Here is a 25,739-nt window from a genome sequence, read left to right on the forward strand (position 1 = left end):
TGTTAAGATGCTTTTATTTTCAAAAATAAAGAACCCCTTATGTCGAGCTCATAATTAAAAAACTGACCTTCAAGCTATTCTTCTCTAATGTTTTTCTTTTCAATCACTTGAAAGTGGTATGTTAAGCATGGTTTCTCTTCTACTTATGGTTGCATAGGTGTATAGATGCATAAACCTTGCAATAAAGTCGTATCTTTATGTCTTTTTCTATTTGTGTATTTGTATACGTATTTGTTACAACTAACATCCAAGTGGTTTTGATTGATTCTATTATTACACCCTTTTACCATTTATGTGTACTGTGAGAGATGGCCCCACCAAGGAAGAGAACTCGAAGTTCTAACATCATGCATGAACCTCCAAAGAACCCTCAACATGCAGCACTAGTGAATGAAGTTGTTGATGACCATCCTCAACCGTAGGTTTTCGTTTCTCCCACACTTGTTTTGGTAAGTCAATTTGTCAGTTTTTGCATTGTTCATGCATAAATGACCTTAGTATGAAAAGCCTACGATGTCCCAAAGTCGACCAAAAATGTGATTATCATCAGAAGGGACACGTATATATTTTCTAATCCAAGTTGAAAGAGTTATTTGGTGAAAGTATTGTTTGATCTAAGACAAATCTTTTTTATCACTATTGAAAGTTATCTTTTTTATCACTATTGGAAGTTACTGATAGAGCATTTTCTCGTCATGTGGAGCTTTGCAATTAGCGAAAGGATCCTACGGTTAGGAAGGAAATATCACGGTCATTGGAGAGTGGTTAGCAGTTTTTGTATCTTGCAGTAAGCAAGTATCCCTATTGATTAGCAAAAAGGAAAGATTTTGCGAGCTTTACATCTAGCAAATTCGAAAACCTTTGCAAAGCCTCTACTAGTTAGACAAAGAAAGTATGCGAGTAACGTTGAACTCATAACATTGGATATTTTAATTTGTTAGAAGATAGAACATTCATTAGACTTTATTTGTAAAAGAATTGTTTGGATGAGGTTTGGAGAGCTATATGAATGAAACCGCGGATAAAATTAATAAAGGACGCCCTTTTTGTAAATGTAAAGAAATATGGTTGTCATAAGAAAACAAGCGTGCAATGTGAAAAGTGGGAGACTAATATCCAATTGGAACTATGTCTATGGACGGATGAACCCGATTAGTTGTGTACTTTTCACAAAGCTAGTTGTTAGTTAAGACAAAGTCTCTTACCATATCTAAGAGTTTATGGATGGCGGTGGTGCTTCTTAGATGTGGAAAAAAGGCATCATCTATAAATTTTAAGTATTTTGAGACTTTAATCTAGTTGTATTAGGATGTATCTCCCATCATAACCTTCGGGTTATCGACCTGTCTTGTGGTGTAAGTCCCTTGCATCCACGTACATTAAAGATAGATACATCTCACTATTTTTCACTTCCATGAGAGATAGAGACCTCTCTGACTTCTATTGCTCATATCCTTGCTTCTTCGAATTGAAGTAATGTGTCATAAATGGAATCTAAGAACAAAAAAAGGCCCAACTATCAAGTCGCCGAGTCTTTGGGTTGGGGACCTAACAGTTACATGTCTTCAGGATACAAGCTCAGGTAAACGCATTTGGAGAGAAGCCCTTCTTTCACATCCCATGGGGATAAACCCAAAAAATTGGGAATATACCAAAATTTTGGCCATGCTGTTATTGACGGACAAATAAAGCAAACAAACCACCCAAGAGACTATATCTTAGACAAGGTCATCAAGAACTTGTTGAGCTTTCAAGAGCACATGGAGCTATCAAATATGCTTCACAATCAGTGTGATACTTCAACTAGCTCCCAAAGTGCAGTCTGGAGCCTCGCCATATAGTCCTACACCATGGGCCTTGCACTTCTACATCCATCATTATGGAGCATGTCCATATTACATGAGCCTTGTGGCATCCATCTAGCTAGGTGTACAAAGTAATGCATCCTTGATCTGTGAGAGAGAGAGAGAGAGAGAGAGAGAGAGAGAGAGGAGAAGAAGAAGAAGAGAATTTTAACGTCGTACGAAACTATTCCAAGAGACCTTAAAGATCTATCCAACGAGAGAGAGAGAGAGAGAGAGAGAGAGAGAGAGAGAGAGAGAGAGAGAGAGAGAGAGAGAAGGGATGTCCCGAGGGAGTAATAAGGGATGTCCTGCATTTAAGTTTCTAAGAATTCATGAAGAGGAGTTGAGCTTATATAAAAGAAATTAAGAGAGGTACAAGTTGCACATATAACAAACTTGTCATTCATGGGGCTTGTGGGATATATTTGATCGATACAAAAGAGGGTTAATGGAATCAAGACTAGACACAAGTATAGGATGAGTTCAATAGTTCAAAATACACGCATGTTAAAGGTGTGGCTCTCTATTCAATTTATAATAAAAATTTGTGCAAGCATGTGTCACTGGTAAATTTTTGCGGATATGCATCTTATCCTTTTGATAAACCCCAATATAATCTTGTTCAAAAAGGCAGTCATGCTGAAGATTGAGCTCTCCATTGAATATATAAGTAAAAATTTGTACGAGAGCAAATGAATGACGACGAGAACCAGCTCCACAAAAAGTGAATTGGACTTGGTGGAGGTGCCATTCACAACTAAATCGTCCACTTGTATTGCTAGGAAATTTGGCATAAGGAAAACTAGTATGGGAAAGGAAAACTAGTATGGGAATAGTGCAAAGGAATGTCACAAACTGCGATGTGGAAAATGCACTTTGTTGCACCAGTGATTGCACCGGGAAGAGTAACGAAGGTACAAGTTTGTGGTCAACTACAAAATATGAAGACGATGTTGCGATTACTTGTACAACTGTGTGCTACCTAAGATTCCCCCATGGTAATAGGGCTGTGAACCAAATAGACCTTGACCTCTGCCCAACTCATTATCTGTCAAGAAGCTAGAGGACCAAAGAGCTAAAAAACCATCCCTTGGCATACATAGTTCTTAAAGGCAACTATATGCTAGGACCTTATTCCATGCATACACCTCAACAACTCAGCCTTCAACTTGTCACATATTCATCAATGTTTCTTCTTTGGGAACCGGCGATGCGGCACTAGCAATCACATACACGAATGTGGTGACTTACCCACTGGTGGCTGAAGAAGACTTGAAGTGCCAAGGTGAAGGGTCATGCTGGCATTGTAAAACAGAAAAAAGAGAGCACGTATGAGACTCTGAAAATGAAAGGATCCATTTACAAACTAAAAAACCAAACAAGGTTTCAATGCTTCATATACACAAGTCAAATGGATGAACCAAGTGAAAGAACGTGGCATTTGTGTTGCCCAAGAAACATGCACATCAAGAAGAGGGAACGTAACCTAGCGGTTAAGATGGACGTGGTGGTGCACAAAGACCCAGGTTCAATATGCACCAGCATCATTCAAATTTCAGTTGTACCTCAAGAAACAAATTAAGAATAATTGCACAATTATATCAATACAAAACGTCACTAGACCTGGGCTTGCATTTGTGTTTTAAAGAAATGTAAAATACAACAATAAATCCTTCAGAAAAAGAATTTAGCAATGTACAAGCTACTTTCAACATATCCAACCTTTGCCTAAAAACTCAGCTGTACAAAGCAGCAGTATGAGGTACATTGACAGTCTCGGGCCACTCACTATGGCGAATGGCATCAGAACTTCCACAATTGCTTGGCAGGTTTTGTCAAGTATAGAATCCCACCTCCTTTGTTACACCTACATTGTTACACATCTCCAGTCGCAACTGCAGGTCAATATCATCGATGCCTTGCCCAGCTTACACAGCTATGCCTCCTCGCCAGCAGATTCAATCCGAGTACTTTACATAGATACAACAAGGGTCCCCAGTTTGAGCTTTTCGTTGTTGAGACATAACACCACAAATTAAAGGTCGATCCCAAGAAACATCACTTTGCTAGGGATGAATTTCGAAGGGGTCCGTGCCCATCTCTACTAGGAACTAACGATCTGAATGATCCTGAGGCTGCCTCTACACCACCGCTATGGTTATCGGCCGCCTGAAAGCTCTCTCTTTCATGATGGCGAAGCCCTGACCGTCCTCTCCTTAATGCTGCATCCTTGTTTGTTAACATGCTTTGCAAGTTCGATAAGTCTCCACTTTGAGAGTTGAATGTGGATACTGACATGGACTTTGGACCACGAGGTCCCACGCGAGTTGGAGCCATTCGAACATCTTCACCACCGATAATACTAATAGGCTTTTTCTTCCGTTGGCCAGCCATTGCAGGCCCCATAGGGCCGGATCGTGAAGATGAAGATGTGGATACCACATGTCTTGGTACTTGTGCAATAGAGCTGCTCTGCCTTGGTGCCTGCATGAAAGAGTTACTTTGCTTTTCAGTCACAACCTGGCCTTCTCCAGGTGCCTCAATAAGGAATCCCACTGCACCATCTTCATGCGGAGGAGGAAATTTCTCACTTCTGCTTTTTGCACTGAAGTTTTGATGCACAAGTGGGCGCCGCCTCTGCAGATTGAAATATCTCTCTCTCTCTCTCTCTCTCTCTCTCTCTCTCTCTCTCTCTCTCTCTCTCTCTCTCTCAATTGCGATTCTCATCACCATGATCCTTGAGCTCAAGAATCGCTTATCAGCCCCACACATAATACAACATCACATGTATCTTGATTCTTTGGTCCCATACCTCATATTTGACCTTCAAGGACGATAATAAAATCTCTCTCTCTCTCTCTCTCTCTCTCTCTCTCTCTCTCTCTCTCTCTCTCTCTCTCTCTCTCTCTCTCTCTCTCTCTCTCTCTCTCTCTCTCTCTCTCTCTCTCTACACACACCACACCTGCAAATTAGCTGGTAACTCAGCATTGGCCTGGGGGGCCGGAACAGCCCTACTTGGACGCTCTCTGTTGCTTGGCCTTTTAGGGGCATCGCCACGAACCTTTCCAGCTAAACTCTTTTGCCTGCAATATAGCAAGTAATAATAATAATGTTGAAGAAAGATATGAAAATTATGACCACAGGAAAGATTGTAATTCCAAACTAACCTCCTATTCTCTTCTTCCCGCATTTTTGCGTCCATTTCCTTGCTTGGTGGGTAATAAGGCAAACTTGAAGGATCGCATGCATATGGTTTCGTAGTGAAGAACTGTAAACCCATCATGACAACCATGACTAAATGGTTTGCAATACCCTATCACAGCAATGTAAAATAACAAGGGCAGAAACTTTGGGGGGGGGGGGGGGGGGGGGGGATTTACTTCGCTCTTCAATGCAGCAGATGCAGTTCCTCTGTTTGCTGGTTCAATTGCAAGAAGTTTATCAACAAGAGCAAGTGCAGAAGGTGGGAAGTCCTTAAAAGTCTCCTCTATGGATCGCTTGTAAGGCTGCTGAGGCTTAAAAATAGTTGCGTGTGGAAGCTTTGACTTCTTCCAGTATTCCTCTGACGGTGAGCCACACAGTTTAAAAATCTTGTGCAGTTGTTCTACCTAAACATAACGAACATATGAATGCAAGGCTCTCTCTCTCTCTCTCTCTCTCTCTCTCTCTCTCTCTCTCTCTCTCAAGAAAAAGAGGTTGATTCTATTACTTGAAAATCTACCAGAACGCCCAAATGGTGCCTATTCAAAAAGAGGGCCACATCAAACTTGCATAGGAATCTTTAAAGAGCAGGACAAATCGATGAATTCACGAAGAGAAAAACCACTGAAACTTGCATATAAATCTTCAAGGTCGAAGGTCAAGTCCATGACAAATGCCACCTATCAACCATGAAGAAGAACAGGAGAAGAAAACAACAAAGCAGGAAGAAAACAAGCATACAAGCATAGATGATAGCACACACCACAAGACAAGCATACATGCAAAACACGCATCCACCACGCAAAAGCAAGCACTGCACACAAAGAAAACTAGTGAAGATCACGTAGGCATGTTAAAACATATAATCCTTATAACACAATGATTCCATTGTTACAAATTTAAGATCGAAATCAACATTGTGAGTTTGCAAACTATAGCAAAATAGTAATTGTATGAGAAGCATTATTTCAAGTGGCTAGCGGTCGATATTTAAAGTTCCATTTATATTCCAAAATTCATTTCCAAAAGAGTCTGTGCATAGGAAAGAAATTCAAAGATTGGTGAGTTTTGCAACTCAATGTGTGGAAGCGCTTTTACAATTGTTTGTACCCTTTCAATTTCAAAAACGGAGAAGAAATGACATGCTTAAATTATTCAATTTCCTATTGAAAAGGGCCTTAAAGGAAAGTGTGTTTATTTTCCGTGATACAAATACTCGCGTTTGAAACATGGAATGGGGATTCAAAACAGGAATTTTGAATGGGGGGGGGGGGGCGCTTCCGGGCATTGTAACAGGGAACAGGAACGAGCATGAAATGCCATTCCCTGGTACAGATACTCAGGTCCGAAACATGGAATAGGGATCCAAAACTGGAATTTGGAATGGGAACGGGAAACAAAGACCTGAAAATGCCCATTCCCTGTAACTATGGCACAATACCACGATTTACTCAACATAAATGATATAAAGCATTGGAGGAGGGGGCCACGGCGGGGGGCGGGGGCAGAGAGAGAAATGAAATGAAATGTTATGTTAACGTCTTCAAAAGGCCAAGGTGACCTATGAGACCAGAATGTTACAATGTGGTGGTGGATCTGATACAAAGTCAGACTAACAAGATGATAAAATGACAAAATGACAAAATAAAATACTATGGAATCCTAAACTGCTAGGTGTGAACTAAGCAGCTAGCTGGGATAGCTATGAAGGAGTACGAGCGGAAGTGTGACGCGAGAGAGTGCGAGAAGAAGAGCACGACGATATGGTGAACTCGCTCTACTGTAATGTGTAGAGCATAGTGAGTTCTTATTAGGTTTTTACAAAAAAAATATGTACATACCTGGCGGCCCGCCCACTTACCTGGGCGACCACATTGGGCTTTATACCCAAACAACCTCCCACTTAAAGTCCAATGTGGTATTTTAAGTGTGAGAGAAGCTACTATACAAGCTAATATACAAGAGATGTAGAGAAGTGATGTACTACCCTACACCTAACTGCTTGCGAAAATGCGCAAAGCTCTCTGAGGGAAGTCCTTTTGTAAGTAGATCAGCAAGATTTTCTGTGGTGTGAACTTTGACAAGCTGAAGTTGCTTATCCTCGAGCATTTCCTTGATGAAATGATACTTCACATCCACATGCTTTGTCTTTGAGTGATAAACTGGATTGCCAGCCAATTGTATAGCACTTTGACTATCACAATATAACACAGGCATCTCTTCTTTGATTCCCAAATCTGTTACTAGTCAATTAAGCCAATTGTATAGCACTTTGACTATCACAATATAACACAGGCATCTCTTCTTTGATTCCCAAATCTGTTACTAGTCGATTAAGCCAAATTGATTCTTTGCATGCCTCTGATGCTGCAACATATTCAGCCTCTGTAGTAGACTGAGTAACACAATCTTGTAATCTAGAACGCCATGATACTGCTCCACCAGCCAATGTAAAGACATACCCTGACGTAGACCTTCGGTTGTCTAAGTCACCTGCATAATCTGAGTCTGTAAAACCCTTTACACTTAGCTCCTGACTCCCATAGCATATACGCATACTCTTTGTAGCTTTCAGGTATCTCAATATTCCTTTCACTGCCTCCCAATGTTTCTTGCCTGGGTTTGACATGTATCGACTTACTACTCCCACTGCAAATGCAATGTCTGGGCGAGTAGCAATCATTGCATACATTAAACTACCCACTGCAGACGCATATGGAATCTTATCCATTTCAGCCTGTTCTTCTTCAGACACAGGACAATCTTGTTTGCTAAGTTTCACATATGGTGGCAATGAAACACTCAATGCCTTTCCCTTCTCCATATTGAAACGTTGCAAAACCTTGTCAATATACTCTATTTGAGATAACCAAATCAACTTCTTTGATCTGTCTCTCTCAATGCGCATACCAAGTATATGACTTGCCTCACCCATGTCTTTCATGTCAAACGATTTTGCCATCTTTGACTTCAAATCTGAAATTTCTTCCAAGTGCTTGCCAGCAATCAACATGTCATCCACATACAAAATAAGGATCAGCCAACTGCCATCCTTAGCCTTCTTTGTATATAGACAGTGATCGAACTCACTACGTTTGTAGCCTTGAGAAAGCATAAATTTGTGGAACTTATGGTACCATGCCCTCGGTGATTGTTTTAAGCCATAAAGACTCTTTAACAACTGGCATACCAAATCTTCCTTGCCTTTCTCAACAAACCCTTCTGGCTGTTGCATGTAAATTTCCACATCTAAATCACTAAGCAAGAACGCTGTCTTGACATCCATTTGGTGCAACACCAAATCTAATATGGCAACCAATGCAAGAAAGCATCTCAATGTAGTCATCTTGACCACCGGAGAGAAGACTTCATCACAGTCAATGCCTTGTTCTTGCTTAAAGCCCTTGGCAACAAGCCTTGCTTTGTACTTTGACTGACTATCATGAGCGGTGATCTTATACCTGTAAACCCATTTACAAGGTAGAGCCTTTTTGCCCTGTGGTAATTTAACTAGCTTCCATGTCTGGTTTTTATGCAAAGCTGTCATCTCTGACTACATGGCCAATTGCCAATTCCCGGAGTCCTTCATTTGCACTGCTTCCTTGTAACATGAAGGCTCATTGCAATCAGTCAACATGACATAGTTCATAGATGCAACAAACCTATCAGGAGGTCGCGTGATACGTCCAGATCTACGCACAACAGGTGGCTCAGGCTCACCCACAACCTGTGGTTCCAATCTATCCTGTCCTTGCTCCTCTTGAGCCCTGACATTTTGTCTTGCACGTGCAGGTCCATCTTCTTGGAAGACAACTCTTCTAATCTCCTCAACCCTCTCTGGTTTAGAATGATATTTGGATTCATTAAAGTGAACATCACTGCTGCGGATAACCTTTCTGGATTCGGGATCCCAAAGTCTGTACCCCATCTCACCAGAATTACCATAGCCTAGAAAGATGCACTTTCTACTCTTTGTCTCAAGTTTGTTCCTAAATTCCTTTGGAACGTGAGTATATGCCTCACAGCCAAAGACTCTGAGATGCTTGTATGAGGGCATTTTGCCTGACCATACCATCTCTGACACTGAATCCTTCTGCAAAACCTTGCTAGGAGATCTATTTACAAGATGAACAGCTGTTGATACAGCTTCAGCCCAAAACCCATTTGGCAGCTGTGCATTAGACAACATACTTCTGACCTTCTCTTGTATCCTTCTCTTGTATGGTCCTATTCATCCTCTCAGCAACACCATTTTGAGGAGGATTGTAAGGAGCAGTAAGTTCACGTTTTATACCTTTTGACTCACAAAAGTCCTGAAAGGCCTTTGAAACATACTCTCCACCATTGTCAGTGCGTAAGCATTTAAGCTTCTTGCCACTCTGATTCTCCACAAGTGTCACAAACGTTTTGAAAACACTAAACGCTTCATCCTTGTGCTTGAGAAAGTAAACCCATACTTTCCTCGAGTAATCATCTATAAATGTCATAAAGTAAGAAGCTCCCCCTAGAGATAGGTTAGGCATAGGTCCACACAAATCACTATGCACAAGTGCCAACTGTGTATCTCTTCTATTGCTTCTATGCTTATGTGGCTGCTGTGTTTGCTTACCATACAGACAATGTTCACAGAATTCAAAATCATTAAATGAAAAGCCAGGCAAATAACCAGAACGAGACAAGATTTCCATTCCCTTCTTGGACATATGTCCTAACCGGCTATGCCACAAAGAAACGTTCGGCTGCTCGGTTACATTGACTACATTTTTAGAGACATTTGATACATAAATCATGTAAAGTCGTCCAGACTTTACTCCATGTGCTACTGTCATAGAACCCTTGGATATCTTCCACATGTTCTGTCCAAAAGTGGTGACGTAGCCAGCATCATCAAGTAAACCTGTGCTGATCAAGCTCTTTGTAATTGCGGGAACATGTCTCACATTCTTCAGCATGAAAGAAGAGCCATTCTGAAACTTCAATTGAACATCTCCAACACCTAAGATCTCACATGTCTGCCCATTGCCTAGCCGAACATGATCTTTAGTGGTCACATAAGAGGTAAACCACTCCTTGTTTGGAGACACATGAAGTGATGCCCCTGAGTCTATAATCCAGTCACTCAGTGCATTTCCATCAGATGCTGTAAGAAGAGCTGAGTCCATTGTATTCTTCAAGAAGTAGATGTCTCCTGACACTAGACTGCCATCCTCTGCAACAGTGTTTGTCACATTTATTTCTTGAATCTTCACTGAGGACTTGTTCTTCTCACCATGGTCTTTAGCTTTCTCTTTGTCTTTTTCTGCTTTCCATTCTCTGCAGTCTCTTTTCATGTGACCCTTCTTGCCACAATGGTAGCATTCTATGTCACTCTTACCTTTAGCAATGCGGGACTTGCTACGAGACTGATTCCTCTTTCCACCTTTGTACTTTTCTTTGGTCCTTCCCTTGACAACTAAGGCTGTTCCTTTGCCTTTGTCCATTGTCTTTCTATTGGTTTCTTCAGTAAGCAGACTTCCTTCTACACCTGCTATGTTCAAACCATCTGGAGGTACAGAATTACTCAAAGCTGTGCGAAAAGTGTCCCAACTTTTCGGCAATGTGATCAACAGAAACATAGCTCTAACAAGTTCATCAAACTTGACACCTTGAGCTGACAACTGACTGTAGATGGTGTTGAATTCATTCAAATGATTGGACATAGGTGTCCCTTCTTTCATCTTCAAGTCAACAAGCTTCTTAAGCCAGTATACCTGTGAAGCTGCACTCTGCTTCTCATACAGATCACTCAACTTTGTCCATGCTTCATAAGCCGACATCTCGTCTGCTACATTGAAGTAAACGCTTTCTGTCAAAGTCAGCATAATGGTAGAAAGTGCCAATTCATCCATTTCGCTCCATTCATCTACGTCCATATCTTTTGGTTTTATCCCCTTGAGCTTTATAGGTTTTATCTGCTTCTTTTGTAGCAACACGTGCCAAATCTGCTTCTTCCACAATGGGAAATTGGTTCCATCCAGCTTCTTGATATTGTAAAGAGCAGTGTCCTGTGATCCAACCATAGCTACGCTTCACAGTAGTTTACTTTCCTGGGAAAAATTCGGTAGAGTTTCCCCTGTAAACTTACCTCTGAACCAATATCAACCTGTCAAATGAACCAAGAAAGCTTCAGATTCTGCAGAAATTTCGACAAAATCTCCTTTGTAAAATGGCTATGGTGTACTCAAAAACAGACCAAAAAATAGCTCAAAAAACCACTGTCTCTCTAACACTGTAAGCTGTGGGTAAACCTGTCCTGCACCTGTACTGTCTCTCACTGTCCTATCACTGTCCTGTAAGCATAGACTGCGACAATGCCTCAACGGCAGTAAAGTAAAGATGCAATCCCAACTGTCTAACTCACAATCAGTACATCCTAGCTGCCTATCTAAGGGTGCTCGAGGGATCGCTCCAAGACCTGTATCACCGAAAGGATCTCAACATTCGAGAATCCCCCAGTTCAATAAAACCTCACTCGACCCTCAACAAAGGCTGCAGTAAATCTGACAATACATAGACTTCCCACAAAATCATACATCCACAAATTTCCCACTATATGCTGTAACCGCTACGGCGGTTGTTTGCTGCGTGACTCACAGCCAGCAAACCCTCAACAGACATGCATCATCTCTGACAATACATCCCATGTGGAAGTACCTGCAATGTCAGGATGAAATCTGGAATATCAAGCAGCAAACACAAGCTACCTGATGAACTAGTGGATGTCGCCTACAATCTCTGTGTAGATGCGCCCGTGTCGTATGTGACACGCCTCCAAGAACTGAGCCGTCCTTCGATGTGTAGACAGCCACAAATCAGCACTCTGGGAGTGCCGATATCCTCAGTACCTGCAGTCGTAGGCCGAAACCCCAAATTTGCAGAGTCGGATCTGCACCCGCCGAGACCACGTAGTCGAAAATGGCCTGCGCAGAACTTTTTCAGCCGAACGGTGACCGAGATAACCTCAGAATGAAAACACCAAGCCCTTCGGGCTTCCCCACAGGATTTGGGGCCGTGTCTTTGCCTGTCGAATTTCACTCCAATCTGAGCTGGTGACTCTAGCCTCCTACAGTGCTACCCCGAGCCTCGATTTGAGCTCTGATACCAGTTGAAGGAGCACGAGCGGAAGTGTGACGCGAGAGAGAGTGCGAGAAGAAGAGCACGACGATATGGTGAACTCGCTCTACTGTAATGTGTAGAGCATAGTGAGTTCTTATTGGGTTTTTACCATAGTTACCAGGGAACGGACATTTCGGGCCTTGGAACGCCGGAACGGTGTTCCGGCCTTTTGGGATTTTCTGGAACGCGTCGGAACGGAACGGCGTTCCGGTTGGAGACTGTCACCGGAACGGGACGACCCGAACGGACCGGAACGGCCGGAACGGCCCCAACGGCCATAAACGGTAGTTTTTGAAATTGAAAAAAATGACTGTTAGGCAGCCAACGGCCATTTTCAGCAGTCAAAAAAGTATATAATGCCCCCCTCCTCCCCCATTCTTCACACACTCATCAAGCCTCAAGGCCGATTCTCCCTTGCTTTAGCCTTGCTCTCAACTCTCAAGGCAAGCTCATTCTCCCTAGCTTGCTCTCAACTCTCAAGCCATAGTGTGGCGCCGCGGCATGCCTCAAGGCTCAAGCTCTCAACCTCTCTCTCTCTTGGGCTAACTTCTAAGTTCTAACCCTCAACTTTCAAGGCTCAAGGCTCAAGCTCTCACGGAATCAAGCGGCAAGCCTCTCTCTCTCAATCCCTCTCTCTCTCTCTCAAAGTTCAAGATCAAGCTCTCTCTTTCACGGATAATCCATCATCCATGGCCTCTTCTTCTCGTTCAACCCCCTCCGTTCATGCGGGCAACACTCAAAAGGCGAAGGAATGGTCGTGGTGGGATGAAGTGACCTCGGAGGGCACCTTGTCGGCGGCGGGAGGTTCTCGTGCATGGGGATGCAAGCTATGCTCTTACACGCGGAAAGGGGGGCATGACAAAGTGAGGGCACACTTTCTTCGAGTGCCGGGACATGAGGTGAAATTTTGTGCCAACGTAACCATCGAGAAGAGGAAGGAGCTCGAGGAAAAGGATCGGCAATTCAACCATAAAGCCAAGCCGGCACGCAAAGGTATTGATCCAAAGACCCTCATTTTCCCTTCTTCCTCTCTACCCGGTGTAGGTGTTGGTGCATCTTCAAAAGGTCCAATTCGTCGCCAAAAGACCCTTACCACCTCTTGGGACCCAAAGAAGAAAGAAGAGGTGGATGCGGCCGTGGCCCGATTCTTCTATCACGACCATATCCCATTTGTCGCAGCGAGGTATGTACATTGTTTTATGATTCATCAATCTTCTCTCTCATTTCTTCCGTTATCGTCGTTTCCACTTTTTTGATACTAACCTCTTCTATGTTTGATCGAAATAGGTCGGAGTATTGGAAAGTCATGGTGCAACAGATAGGAGAGTATGGCACCGGCTATGTGCCGCCATCTTCAGAGGCTCTCCGAACCACCTTGCTCGATCGAGAGAAGGCTATCGTGGAGCAAGCAACCCTCAACATTCAACGTCTTTGGGCAAAACATGGCGTTTCCCTCATTGCTGACGGGTGGAGCGATACAAGGAAGAGATCTATCCATGGTCTCGTCGCATACTCCAGTGGAGAGATGTACTTTGTGCACTCTCATGATGCCACTGAGAGTGGCAAGTCCGCCGATGTCCTCTCTGCAGAGTGGACAGCGGCCATAGAAACCATCGGTGAGCAACACGTGGTGGCCTTTGTCACAGATGGGGAGGCATCAAACAGGGCAGCAGCAGCTATCATAGAGGGCCACTATCCGCATGTGACAGTGTGCTTTTGCATGGCACACTGCTTGAACAACCTTCTGAAAGACATCGGCAAGCTAGACTGGATTGCTCCAGTCATTGCTGATGCAGTGAAGATGGTTACTTTCATCAACAATCACAACTTGGTTCGGAGTGAGTACCTCAAGAGGTCGGGCGGCAAAGTGCTTCTAAAGTATTCAGATACCCGCTTCGCATTCAACTTTCTTCTTGTACGCAAGCTGTCTGAATGTCAAAATGCGGTCCGACAGGTCTTCATCAGTGATGAGTTCACCACCTCCCCCTATGCAAAGACAGTTGCAGGGATTTTGTGCAAGGATAAGGCAGAGGATCTTGAGTTCTGGAAGGAGCTCAAGAGTCTAGATGCACAGGTAAAACCGGTGGTTCATTTGCTTCGAGTTCTGGATGGCATGGATCCTTGCATTGGCAAGATTTATGAGGCAATGGACCGCATGATTGAGCAGCTTGCACAGCTTGAGCCAAACGCAGAGCGATATGAGGAGATCCATGCGCTTTGCAGCTCGAGGTGGAATTCATATGCCTCTCCTTTACACGGGGCAACGTACATGGTGGATCCAGAGTTCCAAGGTGCAGGGCAAGAGACAGATAGGGAAGTCGTGAACCAATTTACAGAGATCTTAAACAAGATGGTTCTAGACAGAGATGGGCGACGCATTGTCAGAGATCAGCTGAGACAGTACAGAGAGATGCGAGGGTCATTTGGCAGTCAAGATGCTCAGATTGATCGCAGGAAAATAGGTTCAGTGCTTTGGTGGGAGGACTATGGCTATGATTGCCCTGAGCTTCAGAGATTGGCGATCCGTATTCTCAGCCAGTCAGTTAGTACCTCATGCTTGGAGCAATTGTGGAGTACCTTTAGCCACATTGCTTCCAAGAAGAGGAATCGGCTTGGAGTGGAGAAGGCTAATGATCTTGTCTTCGTCAGCGCAAATTTGAAAATGCTTTGCAAGAGTACAGACAAACAGACAGATCCTTTTACACAGTGGGAGATGGAGCAAGAGGCTTCTCAGGCGGGTGGAGATGCACATCCACCAACACCAGGTACTTCATCTGTGGCTGAGATCGAGCCGGACCTAGACCTCGATGATGAGGAATGGGAGGATGTGCATGATTTACAGCCGGCTACTACGGATTGGGAGGCCTCTCAGGCTAGTGGCTCTTGAGTCTTGAGTCTTTACCATTTATCCACCTTTTTGTATGGCTGCTTGAGCCTTGCCCTCTTTGCCATTTGTAGCTACTAGCATCTTTATGGTATTTGTCACCTTCAGTCTTTTGGTATTGTGGTCACTGAAGTCTGGTTTGAACTTTGCCCCCCTTTGGTTTTTTTGTAGCACCTTGGCCGCTGGCGGCCCTTGAGGCTTGTTACTATGTTAGCCATAATTAATTCCAAAGTGTTATCTCTGACTACTACTCTTGCAATTATTTGAGAGCATTGTGTATGTACTATGGGCATTGTGTTTGCTCATTGTTGTTCATCTGGCTATGTTGTTCATCTGGCTATGTACTCTGGGCGCCTCACATCCCAATCAAGTCATAATAAGGTTAAATGGTCTTCGAATCGTGTTTTTTGTGGGTATTAGAGTCAAAGGACTCTAATACTACTTGTATTCAAACACATACCGCTAAAAAAAAAAAAATTTGGGTGTTTTTTTAGCCTGCCGTTCTGCGCCGTTCCCGTTCCGGGCCCATTCCCGTTCCCCCGTTCCGCAGGGAGGCCCGTCGCCGTTCCCGTTCCGCGTTCCGGGTAACTATGGTTTTTACAAAAAAAATATGTGTACATACCTAGCGGCCCACCCAGGTAACGCCCACTTACCTGGGGGACCACATTGGGCTTTATACCCCAACAAGCTAGATCACTAGCATCGCGGATCTCATCAATCTCCTCCATGGTCACTGGTCTGACCGGGCGTCGTGCGTGTAGAGAGAGAGAGAGAGCATATGGGAGTCAAGACACTAGAGGCTTGAAGGCAGGTTGGGTGTCGCAAAGCCTTCTTTATTACTTTGGGAAAGATTATAAGCACTAAAATGACAAGGTCGGGCCTTTATTACTCTAGGAAAGATTACAAGCACTAAAACAAGGTCGAAAATGATTCCCACTTGCCATCCTCATCCTCAATTTGGAGGACCAAATAGAAGAATCTCTTAAATTGGATCTTTGGAGACACGGATCTCTTAAGCTGAAGGACTAAGGCTTGATTTGCGAAAATTGACAAACGCCCTTGTTCCATTCTAGGGTTCTTGTCTAAGAGCTGACTTCCTTGAATCCTGTACATGTGAGTCCTCTAATGTTTCTACTCCCTAAAAGAAGATTGCTAATCTAGTACACAATCCAAACTTAACATAAACTAAAACAACAATACCTATTAACTTGTTTCTAACAAACTGGAGTTGAGATATGACCTTTACAACAACATTGTTTATGCAATAAAGAAGCAAATACCACTCCATGGTAGGCGGGGGGGGGGGGGTTTGTTTGGTGCGCTGGGTAAGGTTGGGTGGACCTCTTCATCCTGCCAATCCCTCTCCTCTTCTCTCAAAACCCCCCTTTCAAATATGACATTCACAGGTTTTGTCACAAGTTTGTGCCGTGGCATGCCCAACTTAAAAAGTGTGGCCGAGAGGATTGACGTATAGCCTAGGGGGGTAGGGTTTTTAAAACCTAACCCCTACCAACTTATGGACACCGGCCAAGGGGCATAAACCCTAAAAATACAAAAGCATAAGGGTTGCTGCTGATTTCCGCGATTTGCATGGAGATGCCACATGGCACTGCTGTACGCATTGGCAGATTGCTGGCATTTTTTTTGAGCTTAACGTTTACGGATCAATGCTTTTGGTTCAGGAGCTTTTGGGGCTCTGCTTTTGGGCATCTCTTGTATTGTTTATAAGAGTCTCTGTGGGCCACTCTTAGAAAGAGTCTCTAGTGCACTCTCAGAACGGGTCTCAACATAGAGTCTTGGAAAGCTGGACCTGCAATCAATAAAGAAACACTGGAAGAGGCGTCAATCTTTGGGGCCTGTAAAAGGTTTACAAATGAAACCGAGTAAGAAGTGGTGTTTATAGTACAATAATAATTGATTCTTGCGTCACGTTTTATTATCTACTTTGCCGCACAGCACCAATCCCATATGGTGTAATTTGAAATTCCTCTAATGTTTGTGTTTGCATAAAGACAAGAGAAGCATAAGAGTCATGTGTGCGTAACTGCAATTTAAAAACGAGAGAAGCATATACTTCCACAAAAACTATTGCTACGCTTGTAGAAAGGCTCTTGAAAGTACTTTCAAACATCATATACATCACAGGTCAGCCAATGATACGTAGTAAGTACCTCGGTTCTTGCTGGCATGATAGGTTTCCCAGCAAGTAGCTCAGCTAGGATGCAGCCTGTGCTCCAAAGGTCAATCCCTGCTCCATACTCAGTCGCACCCAGTAAAAGCTCAGGAGGCCGGTACCATAACGTCACCACTCGACTTGTCAAAGGTTGATTTTGATCAGGCCGAAAGAAAGTGGCAAGGCCGAAGTCTGCAATTTTCAAAATGCCCGAATTATCAAGTAGAAGGTTGGACCCTTTGATGTCTCGATGCAACACTCCTCGCGTGTGGCAGTGTTCCAAACCCGAGAGCAACTGATGTAAATAACACTTTACCTGTTGCAGATAGAGCAAAGTTTCGGAAGAAAAATCCACAATGCCTTTCACTTTCTAAGCTACATGCACTTTATCCAAGGCACAAAAAAAAAAGGGGAAACAGAAACCTGTTCTAACAAAACATACCACAGAAATTACCTGCTTGCAACAAAACACACACACACACTTCTTCTTTTTTTTGGTAAAACATTGGAATTAATTACAAGTGGGAAACCTCACACACACACACACACACACACACACAGAGAAATAAGCATTAAATGAACCTGTGGCTCCGTAAACGTGATTCCAGGACAAGCAGCAAGTCCAGCAAGATCATGTTCCATATATTCAAAGACAAGGTACAAACTGCAGGACATCCTGGAAGTCACAAGTCCCTCTAATTTGATAACATTAGGATGATCAAGCCGCCGCAAAACAAGAATCTCCCTTGCCATAAACCGCACACTCTCGGGCTCCAAATTATCAAACCGGACCTTCTTGAGGGCAACAATCTTGCCACTGTCCAAATCCCGAGCCTTATACACATTACTGTAAGTCCCTTGTCCAATCTACAGAATCAATAAACCAGATCAGCTTGGTGGAAACCACTAAAACTCTAGGGAAAATTACTAATTCCATGCGAAATCCATCAAGAGGCATGTTTTTCAAGACTTACCCAGTAATTTATTCTAATGATTGAGAACCAAGAGACCAAAAACACTTTCTTGACATTGCAGGTACTGAGTAAACAAAACTGGTCACAGAATTCACAAAACTTTCCCGGCAGTCAGTGTACCAACCACCATCATACACCACATCATAAATTACAAGACCGTTACCATAAGACGTGTTGCCAAAAAATCTATAAGTAACTTGAACCACTGACACAGCTACATTTGAGCAGGTTCTGCAGCATCAATCTAATCAGGACTGTGCTTGCACGTTAAGTGGCTAACATGACTCCAACATTCCAATAAGATAGCATATTTCCTGTTTGGCTTCTAGACGAGTCAAAAGTCAAATATTACCCACATGAGCATCAAATCACACAAAAATGCACAAGTACCTCCTCAAGCATCTTAAAAGAAAGCAAGCAATCACACGAAGATGCACAAGTACCTTCTCAAGCTTCTTAAAGAAAGCAAGTCCAAACTGCCCATCTATTTGCAAAAAGCATCTTTTACAAGTCACATGGCTACCAAAAAGCACAAGGTGTGTTGCAAAAGAAACCTATATGTAGTTAGAACCACTAATACAGCTACATTTGAGCAGGTTCAGTAGCCTCAACCAAATCGAGCTTGTGCTTGCACATAACAAAGGTAAGATGGGTCCAACATTCCAGCAAGCTAGCATACTGCTTGTCTACATTTTAGATGAACCGAAAGTCAACATGATCATCAAATCACACAAAGATGCAGAAGTTTTTTCTCAAGCTTCTTAAATTAAGGCGAGTCCAAACTACCCATGTATTTACAGACGAATCAATTTTGTTTAAGGAATGCCATACATGCACACATTGAGTCGAAATCCTAACCTTGACAAGCTTCTCGAAAGAGTCTGCACGCCTCGGAACCCATCCTCGTATTGCCTCGCCTGCAACTGCAGAAAGCCACCCTGGCCAGCCTGCAGCAACTTGCTCTCCTTCGTTATGTCTGGGGAGATTACTGATTCGAGGTTTAAATACTTGTGAATCTCTTTTATCTCTTCTTCCAACAAGAAAAGCGTCAGACACCTGCACAAGGGGCCCCGAAGTCCCATATGCCTTACTACTGCCCTGCTGATGTTCATTTATTTGCTGTCTCAGGCTGTGATGCCTTCTCTCTTGATCTGTTATAACCGACCTATCATTGTGATTGAAAGGTCCAGAAACATTGATTTTTCCAGAAAACCTGGCAGACGCATGTCGAGAATTGGGCTTGGGACTGGGCAAGGGCTGCGGTTCCTCTACCACTTCTGGTTTACTGCACGCACAGCCCATTAGTACTCTATCTGCGTAAGAGCAGAGGAGAGTGCAGGAAGCCTTCTAAGTTCGCGCCTTCAAGAAATTTCACATCCATGAAGGAGGCTCTAAGAATCTCGGGAAACATTTGAGCTTTCGAGCGCATCATCGAGCTCAACAAAGGGGCGTGCATCTGCTGCAAAAACCCATCATGGGTACCCAGCTATTAGTGTTGACAAGAGGATCCACTATCGCTTGGGAGCAACGATAAAGTCTGCAGGTACTGCTCCGTCGAAGCAGAGCGTGGAAGCGAAACCGAGAGGACGAGGGGAAGAGAAGCGGCGCATGAGAGGTGCAGGTGGTTCGTAGCGATCGGATTTCCACGCGCTTTGGCGCTGGCCTGTCAAAGACTTCATGGGTCGCATGCATTGTCATGCTTCGGCATGCCTCGCTAGCCATGCCGACAAATCTGACCGCCCCCACCCCGGAAGCACTACTCTAGTCCATTTTTGGCCCTACTATATGTTAAACTATTGACATGCAACAGTTTGGTCCAGCATTTTGGAAGTGACACGTGTAGCCTGGAAAGAAGAAGTTGCAATTTGGCACTACCTTGCAAGTTGCAAAGTTGCAAGGAAGAACAAGTTGTAAACTTGTATGGCACATGGCACACATTAGCAAACAAAGTCTTGGGATGGTCACACGTTCTCGACACCACAAGGTCCATCTCCATGGTCTCTCCCCTTAGCTACTAAGCCTCTTGCGCATTGAATGAGTGATAATTGAGCCATGGTCACAATCACGTGCAAGCATAGTTATCAATGATTACCTACATGTTGCAGTCAACAAAAGCTACTAAGCCTCTTATGCATTGAATGAGTGATAATTGAGCCACGGTCACGGTCACGCACAAGCATAGTTATCAACGATTACCAGCATGTGGCTGTCAACAAAAGCTACATGGAGGATATTAAATTTGCTAGCAGGTAGAGAAGAGAGAGGATCTAGAGAGAGAACATTGATTCCTTTCAAAGTTGCCCGCATTTAATAAATTACAAACACCCCCTAGTGCAACTATGCCAAAATTGGTACAATTACAAAAGGCTATGCTCGATAGTATTGAGCTGGCTCGGTAGGATACATGTGACCACATTGCGGGCTCAGTTATCTGCCTGAGTTATTGATAATTGAGCCTCGCATGACCACCACCTTACATTTCAACATCTATAGCAATGTGTGGTTCAAATTTAGCAAATATGTCAGTACAATTTTGGGGACATTTTTTTGGGCGGAATCTCAGGGGATCCTCCTGTTTGTGATGAAATGGGGAAGGTAAAGAAGAGAAAATTATGGCATGTCGGCTAGGCAGGTAGGTGGAGCGAACAAATGGCAGGCAGAAGACAAACTAGGTGTAGGAGTTGAGGCAAGAGGCAAGGAAATGAATTTTTTTTTCTAATGTCATTCTTCGCAATGATTGCAATGACCTACGCTCCTGCAACTGGCTCAGAGCGGAGATTCCATTGGCAAGGGGAACGTCATAAGTTCGATCGTCCGGTTTTGCTTTTTTGCCTCGGGCTGAATTGCAAGAGTAATGAGTGACACAAATGGAATCTTTCGAAGATTCCACCTAATATTGATGGAATAGAGCAAGTATGGAAGACTGCATGAACTCAACATGGTGTGATGCAAAGCTACCATCTCGCTCATCCTCCCAAGCCTAAAACCATTGTTGGCCTACAAAAGGCCTTATTAAAGCATTGAACTGTTGGGAGAGATTGTGGACCATTGGATAACACTTAAAGATTTGCCTACATGAAAAAGCAAGTATTCTTTCTTTCTATTTCCAATAACATGGGCATTAACTAGGCAGTCTTTCTTCCACGTTGCCACTCTCAAACAAATTGGTTTCCATTATTACCCCCACATGAACACAGTCTGTTGCGCCTTTATATAATGTACAAGTTTACATAGAATATTCTCTTTCTTGAACTCATGATAGCATGCAGACGCTTGTCTATCCTATTGTAGTCTCGTCATATACATCCTCGAGGTACTTGGGATTGTTTCTAAGATGTTAAAACTCTCTCTCTCTCTCTCTCTCTCTCTCTCTCTCTCTCTCTCTCTCTCTCTCTCTCTCTCTCTCTCTCTCTCTCTCTCTCTCTCTCTCTCTCTAATCATTTGTGATTTCAATATAGACTTTAATAATAGTAACAATAAATCAATTAGCTTAACATCTTTTTTTCAAGTCAACACCCACTTAAATATAAAATTTGGTCCAACAACAGTAAAATAAAACATCTACTGCAAATCACATATGGGCAAAATTAACTAAAGCAAGATAAATATTATGCAACAAAAAAATTTACATATTAGACTAACCACTCTTCCATGAATTTAGCACAAATCATAAAATGCACTTTTTACACGATTATTTACACATGTAAATATAATGCTTCCCTACAGATCTAATAGATATTAAGTATAGAAACCAACTACAAAGCTTTAATCATGTCTCATTCTCAACTTTCTATTATTTGTTTGACAATGCTCTCCCATAAAACCTCCATAACAAATCTTGAAAACAAATATATATAATAAACAGATTTCCCAAAGAAGGCACACAAATTTGGTCCATAATAGACTCAAAAAGGCCTATAAAATCACCAAAATCCCAATTGTTAGTTGCTTAACTAACTGAAATATCGTTTTAGATCATTTGAGCCACATCTTTTGTAATGTACCCCATTTTTTGAATGTCCAGTATTTGTTGTATCAAGTAATTCATTCGGATGTGTACAATAGGTAAATGGGGCCAAGGGTTTCAAGTTTGTAATTAACTTTGATCAGATGCAGTTATCAACACCATTTCATCCAAACCTTGAGTCAGAAATCCTTTCTTTTAAACCTTGGTTGAGGTGTAAAAAGCCAATTTTGTAAAAATGGGCCTAAGTTTTGGATAATGAAGTGAGCGTATGACTCCTCTATCTACAGAATCTTCCTTCTTCCCTTGCTTGTATCTCCATCATACATTGTGGCGTCTCAGTACTAAGACTTGCTACACATTCTTAAGTGAATGATCTTCTATTTAATGCAAATTTCTCACAATAATTCTGTAGTTTTAAGCATGTCCGTCTACATCGTATTTATGTTCATATTTCACAAAGCATGTATCCACATCCATTTTTGAGTATACTATTGGCTAGAGATCGCTTAGAGGAAGCTATCAAGTGCTTATGGTGTCAAAATAGACTTGCCAAAAATAGGTTGCTACTATTAGGCATGATTTTTTCCAAGTGTAAAAATAGATACATGAGGTCATAAATAAGGACATCCAATACAGCTTGTTCTATTTATGTAGTAAATTTGAGTGCATTTGGAGTCCTGAAGCTACCACAAATTATCACTTGAGGCTTGCGACGATAAAGTAAACTAGATTTTAGTGACTAACCTGCATTTGAGATAAGCAACTTAGATTGGCAAGGTAAACTTGGTTTTTGTGAGGGTCACAAGAGTGAGGATCACAACCTTTTGTGACCTCCATGCACTAATCGAATTAGCTATGTCCCACATATTGACTTATTAGTTCTTGCTTTGCTACCATTGATATGGTGAGGCTTGGCAACCGACTGACATTTTTGCATCGTTGTCACGGATGAGGAAACTTAGACGAGAGAAAAACCGAAAACAATCTTAAGTAAAATCCATTACTTCCTCTAAGCTAATCTAAAGTAGTCGTCTTCTCAATTTCTCACTATTGGGAGGCAACTTATCGACTGTGTACGGTACTTGGAAGGGGAAACTTACCAAGGACCTTGGTAGCTTTAGGCTATTTAGGATGGGATTGGTGGATGATCCTTGAGTCTTGTGTTGAGTTGTTAAGGACTTCACCAGTTTAGGTAAGTAAAATTCAGAGAAATTGTGAATTCATCTTCATTTTATACAAATTCTCAACTTCAGTAGGAGTAGGGTAAGTATAATATTGTGGAGATTCCACCTATGCTCAACTTGTTTGAAGGTGCGCCAAAATCATCAAAGCCACTATTAGGCTTGCCTAATAGCTGAAGGAAAAATCTAGGACTGAAACTTCAACTTTGACTTGATGGGTTGACTATATACATCATATTAACAAGTTCTACCCGATTTTGGTTTCGGTTTCCCCCGATTTGTAGCTCCAAATTCTTCCAAAATTGGTCACAGGTTTCAAATGTCAAATATAAACTCTAGGAAACCAAAAATGATCAAAATTTCCCTTATGGAGTCATTCCTACTATTAGGCGCACTTAATAGTGAGCTCACCCAAAATTCATAATTTTTGTAAACTTTGTGGTTACCCACAGCTTATGCACAGTGACTACTTCTCACATGTACATCAATTCAAGTTTTGGACGCAAGGATCTCCACTTAAAACCCCTTTTACTTATATTAACGATTTTCACTCAATCCAGGCCCTATCTAGAAATCCAATTGTTAAGATGGCACCAAATTTGGTAGAGCTTGTCAATACAATGTATACAGTCAGTCCATCAAGTCAAAGTTGAAGTTTGAGTATCAGATTTTCCCCTCAAATATTAGCAATCTATGTTTGGGGAAAATAAAAGAGAACAAGTGAAGTGATTAAAGTGCTTATAAACCACCTCGGTCAAAGGCTTGGGATCAAAGAAGAGAAGTCTATAAAAAAGCAGGAATATTGATTCTTTAGTTGTCTCAGCCAAAGGTACAAATCAAGGAAGGAAGAATCTATCTCGAGCAAAGGTACATGATAAAGGAGATCACATAGAGTAATTATAGGAGTCTAAAAATAAAAACTAGTTGTGTTAATTTTAAGTAATTAAAATTATTCACTAGACTCAAAGTATGAAGTTTGGGAAGCCTTAGGGTAAAGGTAAAATTCACCAGAGTTAAGCTATATTTAGTAGCCTAGCAGGTCTAAATTTAGCTAGTATTGGGGCCACGTTTGTGGTACCTCCAAATAATTGTGCTAAGGTTTTGAACAGGATGAGAAGTTCTAAAGCCCAAGGATGAGTTTAACATTTACCAAAGTTTGTCCTAATTTATTAGGTCCTAAATCAGAGGTAGGCTCTAGCCCGGTCAGCTTCATAAAGCCTCTAAAGGATAGTGCAAAGGTCTTGCTCTTGAGCCAATTAAATGAACGGTAAGTCTATGGTTTTTAATTAATACTTGGGAAAATTAAAACCCTGAGGTTAAATCAGCCCCACGATTGGTAAGTTGACCTAGAATTTATCTTCCAAGTTTGGCTAGGTCATGTATCCAAAGTAGCTCACACTTGCTTTGTGGAAGTAGTAGTAGTTCTTGTTGTTGTTGTAGTGTGTGTGTGTGTGTAAATGTACTCTTGCCAAATTGAAGTCAAAAGGAGGAGGATGATTTTCAAGATAGCAAGGGGGTACATGTTTTTTCTTATGTATCTAATTGCTTTTAAAACTTTTACTTCTCATTGGTCCATGTATTAACTTTCCCTTGGAGAATTTTGGCAAGTCTGCAAGAAGGCAAAAGAGGAGGGATCCTGGGATTTTGGACTCACTCTCTCTCTATTTTCTTTCATTCTTAGTTCCAAGAGTGGCTAAGAAAATTTTATTACACTCCCTCTCACATGGGAGCTCAAGGGTGGGTTTCCTTGCACAAGAACTTGGCTATGGATGAAAGTCCAAGCAATTGAGCTCATCTTCTTCTCCTCCTCCTTCGCCATTACCTCTAAAGAATTCCCTTAAGGGAAAACTCTCTCCTCTTATCTAAAGGATTGTCTTAAGGGAAAACTCTCTCCTTTCATAATTTAATCATGTTGAATCTATAAGAAAATACTAGATTCGTTGACATTGGTACCAGAGATAAGGTTCTAAAGTAATTTATCACAGGTTGGATTTGTTCATTGCAACACGGTAAGTGGGATTGGTATTAATTATCTCAGTTGGCATGCCTGCTTACAGGTTACGGGGGACACCATCAAAAAATTGGGTCTTAATAATGGAGTCTTTTTAAAATTACCTATAGATTAACCATTATTGAGCTATTAGCCACTCAATAGGAGTCGATGCTAGCTTAGCACTGTTTAAATATTCCACTGATCTTTGCAATCAATAATATTTTAAACCACAAGTGTAGTTACTTGAACACTTATTTTCAAAGGATAAGAGGAGTAGTAGCCAAGGTTTTGGAATTGCCAAGGAAAGAGCTAGAATACACATATAAGGAACTCTAATCATGACTAAAAATAATCAAGAGAATAGGAT

The 25,739-nt window shown here is 42.2% G+C and overlaps 1 protein-coding gene across 1 annotated transcript; it reads right to left on the minus strand.

Annotated features, from left to right (window-relative positions):
• Window positions 1-3,458: 3,458 nt before the first annotated feature.
• Window positions 3,459-19,960, minus strand: LOC147454790 (putative serine/threonine-protein kinase At1g54610). The gene is made up of 7 exons (XM_086516631.1): window positions 19,090-19,960; window positions 17,840-18,124; window positions 17,256-17,573; window positions 5,225-5,452; window positions 5,012-5,112; window positions 4,807-4,927; window positions 3,459-4,481 (listed from the first exon to the last, which is right to left on the minus strand). Exons 1-7 carry the CDS (start codon window positions 19,531-19,533, stop codon window positions 3,903-3,905), a joined length of 2,076 nt encoding a protein of 691 aa, XP_086372757.1. The 5' UTR covers window positions 19,534-19,960; the 3' UTR covers window positions 3,459-3,902.
• Window positions 19,961-25,739: the final 5,779 nt, after the last annotated feature.

Source organism: Adiantum capillus-veneris, chromosome 7 (genome assembly GCF_014529385.1).
Source record: "Adiantum capillus-veneris isolate H3 chromosome 7, ASM1452938v2, whole genome shotgun sequence".
NCBI lineage: Eukaryota > Viridiplantae > Streptophyta > Polypodiopsida > Polypodiales > Pteridaceae > Adiantum > Adiantum capillus-veneris.

Coding starts and splice junctions, on each gene's coding strand:
- LOC147454790 (XM_086516631.1), bottom strand. CDS start 19,533: ATGGGCTGTGCGTGCAGTAAACCAGAAGTGGTAGAGGAACCGCAGCCC. Junction 5,453..17,255: donor TCATGCCAGCAAGAACCGAG/GTACTTACTACG, acceptor CGTTATGTTTAG/GTAGAACAACTGCACAAGAT. Junction 4,928..5,011: donor CGGGAAGAAGAGAATAGGAG/GTTAGTTTGGAA, acceptor GCTATATTGCAG/GCAAAAGAGTTTAGCTGGAA.